Genomic DNA, 12,246 nt, shown 5'->3' on the forward strand with positions numbered 1-12,246 from the left:
TCACACCTTCTTCTCAACTCTTTGAAATGGGCCACTCTAATTACCATTACAAAAGTGATTTTTCCTCCCTTGGTATCCTACTGTTAATTGAATTGTCTCATTGGACTGACCTCCCACTTGGTAAGGCAACTCCCATCCTTTCATGTGCTGTGTATTTATACCTGCTACTGTATTTTCCACTCCATGCATCTAATGTAGTGAGTTCTAGCCCACGAAAGCTTATGCCCAAATATATTTGTTAGCCTCTAAGGTGCCACAAGGACTCTTCGTTGTTTTTGCTGATACAGACTAACATGACTACCACTCTGAAATGTGACAGTCTGACCACTGTCAGAAGGGATACTAGACTAGAAGGATGTATGGTCTGATCTGTTACAGTAAATTCTGTGTCTCTCAAGTGTTTGCATTTATTTCAAGCTCCCTGCATAGTGATGAAGAACAAACTTATGAGACAGGTGGACCTTCCAGGGGCTTTTTTGTCTATGATCATCACTTTTGCTGCAGCTCTTAATTCATATGCTGCACTCTACTTATTTTTGTAACTGCATTTTCCTCTCCAGTCTTTCAGAGCTGTGGTTCTTGCTAGAAGAACCCCTGCTTGACATCCATGTATTTACTTTGATGTTTAATCTTTACATTTAAATATTGTAGCTGAATGCTTTCCACTTAAACACACGTTTCCCCCTGTGTAGCAGAATGACCTCTGTTCAGGGTGATCGGATGAGAACTCACCTCCTGGGCGTGATCCAAACATAACGACAGATTAACTTTGCCCTATCAGCGTGTGCTGATTTGCAACTGTTAAGAGTCAGTGAGAACGTTTAATCTGATCAGTCTTGAAAGAAGTGGATAGTAGAACATGGGAACTAAATCCCTGTGCCTTCTTTTGGCGTCTGTTCTGATAGCATATTATGTTTACACACCCACTCCAGAGAATATTGAGGAACGCTGGAAACTGATGCTCATAAATGCTGGCTTTAGAACTGTAGCACATGTGGTAAGTTTAGAATTTTATTTACTCCAGGTGCTTATGTATGAAATTGAGTTCAAGTAATGTATTAATGTGGAGCAAAGAAAAATACAGATCAAAGAATAATATCAGTGTCTGGTTAAGTAATATCCAAAATTATATCTAAGAATACCTGAAACCAATCAAGGAACTGTAACCCTGACACTAAATAAACTATTAGAGAAAAATGAAATCTACGAACATAAGTATATACAATAATAGAAATATATTAATTTGAATGCAGATGAGGAAGTGCAAACTTGTAGTTGATTTGCAATTTACTCTACAATCCTGTATAGCTAAATTATTACTGTTTGTTTTTTCTTCCCTCCTGAGCCTAACTAGAAATACTGTGTCAGACGTCGGAGGAAGGAAAGCGAGAGGTGCATTTAAATATGGTACATCATTGGGGATTTACATAGTCCATGCGCGCATGGGTGAGGTTATGAATAAACACCAGCTAATTATAGAAGTGCTAATGTAATCAAACACATATAAAGCTCTGAGACTTTCTAATCACTTTCCCTGGGTACTGATGCAAGATCTAATTGTAATCCTGTGTGATAACGGGAGAGGTGGCTAACTCAGCAGCACAGAACGATGTGCAGCCTTCTAGAAATGATTGGTAGAGTAGTGTGGCTATAATGGCGATACAGGACACATCTAAATGTATTCTGATGTACACCTACGCGTTTGTCTCTATTTATTACATTTTGGGCTTCATTTTAGTCCTCACTAACTCTTGCACACCGTGTATACATACCAGGGCGTTTCTTCCTGTGTGGATAAACAGGGCTGTAATTCCAGCTCTGGGTAGTACTGTCAAATCTGTAGAAGTATTGTGCGTGGTACAGTTTAAGAAACATACATCTTAAACTTCTGATCTACTCAAGCTCCCCCTTGCCTCAAACGCAACCTGCATTTGCGAATCAGCAGAGGCTGCAGCAATGATGATTTTTTTCTTATACACTTTTGTCGGCGCTAGCTATGAAGGTTGGTGGTTGTTGCTGGGGGGACGGGGAGGTGTAAGCCTATGTGTTGATCTGTCTAGATGGTGGTTTTTTGCTTCGCTCTGTTAGGAATACACACAGTACTAGGTAAACACCGAGAGGGGGAGGTTACGAATTTAGCTTGAAAGGGTGAAACTGCAAGGTTGCTCGGCTGAGGCTGTAAACACCAGGGCTCAAGTTTCAGACGTGCTCTCTTATTTTTTTTTGGGGGGGGACGGACGGACGAGGGAGGGGGAGCTCGTTGTTTCACCCCTTTGGTGCCCAGCTTGAGATGCGTGGGTATGATTTGCAAAAGCGCCGCGCATCTTTCACTGACTTCGGTAGGAGTTGACGGTGCTTACCTCTGAAAACTAAGCCCTGCGTGTCTGGATTTGGTCACCCAAAATCATTGTCCAATTTTGAGCACTTTGGCCCGGAGAATAAGTTTTTGGGGTGGTGGGCGATCTCTTATTGGTGTTAGTTGGGAAGTGAGTTGTGGGGTCTAGGAGGGGGGAAACAATCATTTCGTTAATTTATAAATAAACTGGACTCTGCTCTTTGATGAGCTTTTGTTTTGATTTGGTCTCTGTATCTCATTCATCCTGCACTAGCTTGTCTGATCTGTTCCAAATCTCGTCTGTGTGCAGGATAACTCTCGTTTGCCTTATGGACTTTGCAAGCCTGAAAACCTTCATTAGAGAGCCCCCCACCCCTCCGCCCAGGAGTAAAATCTCTAGTGTGAGCGGATTTCAAGTTATCCCCCATGCTAGAGGGACTGTAGGATGGCTGCAAAACTACAAATTTTAAAGTAGTTGCTATGGTATAATTTCATTATGGGTTTTGTTTGGGGTGACCAGATAGCAAGTGTGAAAAATAGGGACACTTCCCCCCCAGGGGATGGGATGGGCTATAGTTGCCTATATAAGACAAAGCCCCAAATATTGGGATGTCTGATCACCCTAGGTTTGTTTGTCATGTGCCAGATGAGTATGGAGGTCTGATTGGTGAGGGCTAAGAAAGAGAGAGGAAAACTAACATTCAGTCCCAGACATACTATTAAAGGTATTTTTTGTGTCCAAGGAAATAAAGAAGTGAGAGGCTACTTAACAGGGCCCATTGTGAAAAGCTATGACGGGTCTAATTGTGTCCTTTCAAACACAGAATGGACATACTGTACTGTCTATTACGTGAAGTAAGATGCATAGGATGTGATTCTGTGTCTGAGGGAGATTACTCAGATGGGTCCTTACCCATTTGGGTAAGATTAGTAATATCACAGGGAAACAGTTGTGTCCTGTGTGTGTGTGTGTGTGTGAGACAGACAAAGTTTGTGGTCAGAAACACATTAGAGTATGAGTTTGTTTCCAGGGGGAGACACTGACATGCTTGATTGTCTCAGTTCAAGATGCCCAGTAGTGGAATGTCAGGTAGTGAAAGTCAGGACAGATGGGCATTAATTGAGCTTTATGGTGAAGTTCGAATAGTGTTTGCAAGTATGTTTGGCTCTTTGCTTTTATAAGTAATGTGGTCACTCAGTATTTAAAAAGAAATTCTTTCCAATAGAATGTTCTATGGGTGTGCCCTAAAACTCTGCACAGAGTTTCAGGGCACACCCAAAGAGCTCTTTGTAAAGATGATGATTACACAATGTGACATGGATGATTTCAACAACTCTGCATGGGCCCTGAGTGTGAATGAATAATGTGTAATAAAATGAAAAAAGCAGCATGGTCTAGAGTTCGGAGAGTCTGGAGAGCCTGAGTTTTAATCCTGGCTCTGCTGCTGACTCACTAGGTAGCCTTGGGCAAATCATGGGTTAATCTCTCTATGCTTCAATTCCCCCATCTGTACAATAGGCATCCTATCTGCCTCTCAGGAGCACTGTGGATTAAACAGTTAGTTTGAACAGTACTTAAAATGTAGAGATTTTTATAATGTTGTAACAGAAAAACATACCATGGCTTTTTCAAATGGAAACATTTTCTCTCATACACTAATTGATTTCTATACCATGTCTGACATAATACATAGCCTAATTATTCTTTGTCTAGTCACTTCTGTCAGATGTGCTAGGAAAAATAGAGTGAGAAACGGGAAGTGTTTTAAAAAGTTTATAACACATGACACCTCAGCGGGGACAAAGGAAATATATATAATTCAAGATGTTAGTGCATAGTTACACATATGTTGCAGCTGAAGCAAATCATGCAGCTGAAGCAAATGATGTTCTGCTTGCAAATTCATTGGATTGCATGGGCAAAATTCCTTGAGTAACATCATTCACCTCTAACATCATTCACCTCTATAGCATGTGGTGATGGGCCATAAGTAATGTGTTTAGTACAGATGTGTATGTGGCTTGGGGAGGAATTGAGGGAGTTGTTGGTAAAGGTTTAATGTTAAACTAGAAGAGGAGAAGCGTGCAATATACCCCAGCCCAGGAAATGATAAAAGCGAGAGCTCTTTAAAATAGGCTCAAGTTATTATTATGACAGAGTTTTGTCACAATGAAATGGTGCATACAACACAGCGTGCATGGTTATAACACAGCTATCAAACATCACACTAGTACTTGAACCTGTCTAAGAGGGACACCAAGAACCCCCTGCAGCTGTGGTGTTGGCAGCATTGTCTGTACAAGCTCTGGTAATATGGTCTCATTTTTTTGGCAAGTACGGTGTTTGACAGCATTATTGGGTCTAGTATGCAAGAAATCCATGCACATGCGTAACTCCTATTAATCTTTGTGAGAGTTGTGTGCATCCAGTGCATGATCCTGCTTCCATTGAACTCTCCTGGACTTTAACAGGGTCAAGCCCCTAGAAATCAGAGAGAATATGCATTGTTACAACTACAGCAGTGTCTTCTTTTCATTTTTAAATTGGAATTGGTACTTCTGAAGGATGTTGCATTAACTGCACTTGAGACTGACGTCCTTTCTCCATAGAACTGGTACAGTTCTGGCAGCAATAGTGCAAATTGCCTCACATCAATTGGCCAGATTATGATCTCACAAACAGGAGTGCAAAGCTGGAGGAACCCCTTTGACTCTGATAGTTTCTCTGAATTTACACCAGTATAAGTTAGATCTGAAACTGGTCCAAAATGTCTTAAACCTGTTCTGGATGGGAAACACTAGAAGCAAGATGGTAAGTTATTGTACTCAATCCTTGGCTTTATTGATCAGACTCTCAGCAAGGGTTCCACTTGTGATGGTGTTTTTTGTGATTAGGCCTCCTGTCTACTATGAACTCGAGAGTAACCACTTGCTCTGATGAACAATATTCTATGCTTGGTGTCAAAAGCAGTGTTTAGCACTGTCGTGTTTTGGTTCTCTAGAGATTACTAACAGTAGGAATGGATGCTTTGTACTGGAAGGAATGCCATATTCTAGCCATTCTGAATAATGAGGCAATCCATAGAAAAGTCTTTTTTATGTATTCCTGTTTTTCCTTTAGGGTTAATACCATAGATCCCCACCAAGCTCACTTAGCATGTGCTGCTGAACTGCCATGTGACCAGATGGCACCGATTTATGGTCACTTAATCATGGGTCAGAATGTGAAGAGGTGATCTCATTGAAAAGGCTGCATGTCTTTTGAGCCTTCCAATCTCTTGTTTTGATTTAAAAAACAAACAAACACAAATTGCATCAAATACCAAGATAAAAGGGTGAATGAAGCTGTGAAACAGCCAACTTAAGTGTTTTCTCTCTTCCGTACAAATATCCTGGGGAGGGTAGCCTATGCTTTCCAAGCCCACATTGTGCAAAGATTTCCCTGGTTTCAGATTTCAAGGGCCAGATCCTCAGATGATGTAAATTAGCATTGCTCCACTGAAGTCTGTCTATTTCTGAGTGTGGATGCAATATATACTCAGCTTCACTTTTACCTGGACACGTTGATATGGCATGCTGTTGAGTTTTAAAACCAACACCATTGAGTTCTGCTCTCCCCTACTTTGAGTATGAAAAGGATGCTGCAATGGATACAAGAATTCTGAAGTAAAGTGGGAGATTTACACCTCCATCTTGTGATTGGATCCAAACTAGCAGGCACATATCTGTCCAGAGTCCCACTGATTTCAGTGGGGCTCTCTTTGGTCACAGGTTTCCAACTGTGTGGTGCGGATTACGAGATGGTGGACCTTAGTTTGCTCATTTATATGTTAATACCAAGAATAGTCTTCCAGCTCCAAGCTATTTCATAGCAGAGCTGGGGTCTGATCTCTGGGAACACACTGGAAAGATTGGGTGTGGTGTATGGCTACCCAGGGCTGTGTGTGTTTTCTCTCCGTGTAACGAAGTAATTGTGAACAAGGGTTAAATCAAGGTGTATAAGCAGTACAAAGTGTTGTAAAATGTTTTGATAAAGAGGAGTTTCTTTGTTGCCTGAGTAATCTACACTTTCTCAAACATTTTTCTTGCCTTCAGAACTCTGGATTCACCACCCCCCTCCCCTACCACCATTAAAATGTCCTTTATACTGAGTTCTCTTCAGTCTTTTTGGTAAATTGACTGCTTATTCAGCTAGGTGGATTTCCTCTTAAAGGGACACCTTGAACTTGAAGTCTTTTCAGTGAGAGAGAACGAGAACAATTAAAAGCTCATTTGCGCAGTGAACATGGCAATTTTAGGGGCTTTATAATCAGAGTTCCCTATTTTTAAAAATATTTTTCTCTTCCCTGTTGCTGTGTGGAAAAACCCACACCAAAAAAGGAAAATTAATTTACTATTCATGGCAGATTGTGAAAGGAACTATGTACAAAGTGCGGTCAAATGCACAAAGTAAAGAAACTGCAAAAATGGAGGAAATGTTTTCTTATCTGCCAGTTATAGAAATCTCTGGTGTTACAATAGTAGTAGGGATAGAAGTGACATTTTTAACTGATATCCCTTGAAACCTGAGGAAGTGGACTGACAATTAAAATCCTGTAAAAAGGCTGAACACTTCTTGGGATTTAAAAAACATCAACAAGGAACAGAAAGTTCACAGCCCTGAACCTAAGAAAAATTCTCAAGAACATATGATAGGCCAGATTTTTAGTACATTAATAGAGTTGTACCAGTGATCAATTTGGCCAACTGTATTTAGTTTTAGGGAGAGTAGTAAAAGGGTGGAGTGTTGATATAAACTGTGTAATGTGTATGACTATACAATATAGGGGTGGGTGGGTGAGATTCTGTCAGGGCCGGCTCCAGCTTTTTTTCCGCCCTAAGCGGCGAAGCGAAAGGAAAAAAAAAAAAGCCACGATCGGTGGCAGTTCAGTGGCAGCTCTACCGCCGCCGCTTCATTCTTTGGCGGCAATTCGGCAGCGGGTCCTTTGCTCCGAGAGGGACTGAGGGACCCACCGCCGAATTGCTGCCGAAGACCCGGATGTGCCGCCCCTTTCCATTGGCCGCCCCAAGCACCTGGTTCCTTGGCTGGAGCCTGGAGCCGGCCCTAGATTCTGTGTATATATATACATTAGGGCTGTCAAGTAATCACAGTTAACTCACGTGATTAACTCAAAATATTAACTGCGATTAAAAAAATTAATCACTTTTAATCGCACTGTTAAAAAATAGAATACCAACTGACATTTATTAAATATTTTTGGATGTTTTTCTACATTTTCAAATATATTGATTTTTATTACAACACAAAATACAAAGTGTACAGCTCACTTTATATTATTTTTATTACAAATATTTGCACTGTAAAAATAAGCAAAAGAAATAGTATTTTTCAATTCACCTCATACAAGTACTGTAGTGCAATCTCTTTATTGTGAAAGTGTAACTTTCAAATGTAGATTTTTTTTGTTACATAACTGCACTCAAAAACAAAACAATGTAAAACTTTAGAACCTACAAGTCCACTCAGTCCTACTTCTTGTTCAGCCAATTGCTAAGACAAACAAGTTTGTTTATATTTACGGGAGATACTGCTGACTGCTTCTTATTTACAGTGTCCCCAGAAAGTGAGAACAGGCATTTGCATGGCTCTTTTGTAGCTGGCGTTGCAAGATATTTATGTGCCAGATATGCTAAACATTCATATGCCCCTTCATGCTTTGGCCACCATTCCAGAGGACATGCTTCCATGCTGATGACACTCCTTAAAAAAAAAAAAAGCGTTAATTAAATTTGTGACTGAACTCCTTGGGGGAGAATTGTCTCCTGCTCTGTGTTTTACCTTTATTCTGCCATATATTTCATGTTATAGCAGTCTCAGATGATGACCCAGCACATGTTCATTTTAAGAACACTTTCACTGCAGATTTGACAAAACACAAAGAAGGTACCAATGTGAGATTTAGGTTTAAGAATCTGAAGTGCCTTCCAAAATTTGAGAGGGACGAGGTGTGGAGCATGCTTTCAGATGTCTTAAAAGAGCAACGCTCCGATGCAGAAACTACAGAACCCGAACCACCAAAAAAGAAAATCAACCTTCTGCTGGTGGCATCTGACTCAGATGATAATGAACATGTGTCGGTCCACTCTGCTTTGGATCATTATCAAGCAGAACCATCATCAGCATGGAAGCATGTCCTCTGGAATTGTGGTTGAAGCACGAAGGGACATATGAATCTTTAGCACATCTGGCACGTAAATATCTTGCAACGCCAGCTACAACAGTTCCATGTGAATGCCTGTTCTCACTTTCAGGTGACATTGTAAGCAAGAAGCGGGTAGCAATATCTCCTGCAAATTGTAACCAAACTTGTTTGTCTGAGCGATTGGCTGAAGTAAGACTGAGTTGTAGGTTCTCAAGTTTTACATTGTTTTATTTTTGAATGCAGTTATTTTTTGTACATAATTCTACATTTATAGTTCAACTTTCATGATGAAGAGATTGCACTACAGTACTCGTATTAGGTGAATTGAAATATACCATTTCTTTTGTTGTTTACAGAGCAAACACTTGTAATCAAAAATAAATATAAAGTGAGCACTGTACACTTTGTATTCTGTATTGTAATTGAAATCAATCTATTTGAAAATGTAGAAAACATCAAAAAATATTTAAATAAATGGTATTCTATTATTAACTGTGCGATTACTTTTTTAATTGCACGATTAATCGCAATTAATTTTTTTTAATCGCTTGACAGTCCTAATATACATTCAACTTACATAGAAATACACAAGATAGAAAATATAAATTGTTCTGCATATACCCACAACCACTTGCAACAGCAGTCACAGATACATTCTCTTATTCTCAGGCCTTGTCTACACCCAGCCGCTAGTTCGGCGGCTGGGAATCGAAGTTCCGGGTTCGATTTATCGCGTCTGGTCTGGACGCGATAAATCGATCCCGGAAGTGCTCGCCGTCGACTGCGGTACTCCAGCTCGGCGAGAGGAGTACCGCGGAGTCGACGGGGAGCCTGCCTGCCGCGTGTGGACCGCGTCTGAACCGCGGTAAGTTCGAACTAAGGTATGTCGACTTCAGCTACGTTATTCACGTAGCTGAAGTTGCGTACCTTAGTTCGAAGTTGGGGGTTAGTGTAGACCAGGCCTTAGTTAACTCCTATTGTTTGGGTAGTTTGGATATGAAGTATTTAGATCTTTGTTTCTGAAACAGATTTTCAGATCTTGAGTTGTTTTGTGTTTTGGGGAGGATGTTCTGAGCACCAGATTGGGAGCCTGGGTATTACTCCATTCCAGATTGACTTTCATGATCACTTCTTCCTCAGTTTAGTATGGTACTTGCCTATCTTGAGCGGGTGCTGCAGTGATTCATCTGCCAAGCTCTTTGATGGAAAATGCTATAGAAGTGCTCAACATTATTGTTACTATAATAAAGTATTTGACAATCTGAAAAAATAAACCCCAAAGTGGGCATCTCTAGGTCTCTGGTTGGAAGTTGAAGCTAGAGAAATTCAGACTAGTAATACAGCACAATTTTGAAGAATTCTTAACCATTGGAACAACTTACCTAGGGACCATCACAAAGTCTTTAAATCAGTATTGGCTATCTGACTAAAAAGATATGCTATAGCTCAGAAGTTATGGGTCTGATGCAGAACTTACTGGGTGAGGTTCTCTGGCCTGTGTTATGCAGGAGATCAGACTAGATGATCACAATAGTCCCTTCTGGCATTCCAAATCTATTGATCTGTGAATGCTTATATTCACTTCCCTCTCACCACCTCCACTAAATGGGCAAGTGTCAGAGGTGAGAAGGGAAGCATGTACATTTTAAGCTAAAAGTGCTGCTGGATGTTTAAAGGTGGTGAAGATATTTTTCCATTGTGACACACAAGTTCTTCCTGTTAACATGACATGCATGCCAGGAGAATGTTTCTTTCACATTTGGAGCAGCAGAGAGAAGTCAGCTTTAAATTTTCAGACGGAACATTTCTCCCATGAAGTTTGTGAGGGATTGAGAATGCTTCCGAAAATTTTGCTATGATGTCATCATTATTCAAACACTAATAAATGAACTTTGTAAACATACTGTGACAGACCCAGACCAGTGGGGTACAGGAGTCTGGTAGAGGGCAAATATACTGGTCACTGGATGAGTAGTTTTCTGTTCCCTGAGTGACCAGAGCAGGGGCTGCACTAGAGTAATCAGGAACCTGCTAGAACCAGTTCAGGCAGGCTAATTAGGACACCTGGAGCCAGTTAAGAAGAAGCTTCTAGAATCAATTAAGGCAGGCTAATCAGGGCACCTGGGTTTTTAAAAAGGAGCTCACTTCAGTTTGTGGTGCGAGTGTGTGGAGTTGGGAGCAAGAGGCGCAAGGAGCTGAGAGTGAGAGGGTGTGCTGCTGGAGGACTGAGGAGCGCAAGCATTATCAGACACCAGGAGGAAGGTCCTGTGGTGAGAATAAGGAAGGTGTTTGGAGGAGGCCATGGGGAAGTAGCCCAGGGAGTTGTAGCTGTCATGCAGCTGTTACAGGAGGCACTATAGACAGCTGCAGTCCACAGGGCCCTGGGCTGGAACCCGGAGTAGAGGGTGGCCCGGGTTCCCCCCAAACCTCCCAATTGACCTGGACTGTGGGTTCTTCCAGAAGGGAAGGTCTCTGGGCTGTTCCCCAACCCACATGGTGAATCTCTGAGGCAAGAAAATCCGCCAATAAGCGCAGGACCCACCAAGATAGAGGAGGAACTTTGTCACAATACTTCTACCATTCGACTTAATCAAATGTATCTTTATGTTCCCATTCACATGCCTTTGGCAAATCACTGTGCAGGGTTTTGCTGTGGGTTTCCCACTGTTAACTGTTTTGATGTTTTCCACAGAATGTGTTTTAGCATTCTTTGGACAATTTCACTATATGTGCATTTAGATGCAGGGCCTGATTTGTAAAGGCCTCTAGGCACCGAAAGATGCATATATGCACTTAGGGGGACTTTCAAAAGCATCTAACTCCTAGAGTTAGGTGTTCAGCCGCCTTGTTGAATTTTCATAAGCACCTAATCACCTTTTAATAAAACTGGCTTGTAGTAATTTAACACCTCTTTCAGGGCTTATGTTGAGTTATACCATTATTTCTAGAAATTAAATGGAAGTTAGTAATTATGTTTGGTTGTAAATTCATTAAAGTATTAAACACATTTTCAGAAATGAGGTTGCTTAGGCATCTAATGAAGAACCAGTTTAAATAAACCTATTAGGTTTAAAGGTAAACTCAATGTAAAGGATTTAGCAGACAATGCATGATGCTTTTTTTAAAAAGAAAAAATCCTACAGATGCTAAAGCTCATTGTGCCTTCTAGAATTTAGGGCAGACTTTCAAACTTGGGTGCATGAACTTAGGCACCTAGGTTTAGCTGTGGCAGAGCAGGTTGTCTGGTGGACCAGGAATTTGTCAATTACTGTCCGTTTACATTCCAGGCTTGTTGGGACAGGGACCATTTCCTACTATATGTTTGTACAGCACCTAGCACTATATGGTCCTAGTGCTGATGGGGCATTGGGATATGACTGGAATACAATGTTAAATAATATGGTGTTAAATGGATAGTCTGGGGAACAGAAATAGGAAGTACAGGGAATGTGAGAGAAAACACACGTTGGTTAAATAATTTTAATTAACCAGTTACCTCTACTAGGTTTCTCATTGTTCTTTGGATCTTTTTAGCTTAAGTAAAGTATAGGAAGGATCATTATTATTTTTATTTGATTAGACAAAATAGCTTTTAAAGCAAACAAGAAATTACCTACAGTTTAAGAATGGTTAGATAATAGTTTAGTGTCAAAAACTGAACTCAACATGGGATGTTACATCTTTTCAGAGATAATAAATCAGTTAAAT

General features: G+C 40.7%; 1 protein-coding gene across 1 annotated transcript in view; it reads left to right on the forward strand.

The window, feature by feature from the left end:
* Positions 1 to 859: 859 nt before the first annotated feature.
* The window catches only part of AADAC (arylacetamide deacetylase), a 37,236-nt gene continuing 25,849 nt past the window's right edge, over positions 860 to 12,246 (forward strand). Inside the window, exon 1 of the mRNA XM_065411131.1 lies at positions 860 to 997. Within this exon, the coding sequence (XP_065267203.1) occupies positions 860 to 997 (138 nt within the window). The remainder of the gene's footprint in view (positions 998 to 12,246) is intronic.

Source organism: Emys orbicularis, chromosome 9 (assembly GCF_028017835.1).
Source record: "Emys orbicularis isolate rEmyOrb1 chromosome 9, rEmyOrb1.hap1, whole genome shotgun sequence".
Lineage (NCBI taxonomy): Eukaryota > Metazoa > Chordata > Testudines > Emydidae > Emys > Emys orbicularis.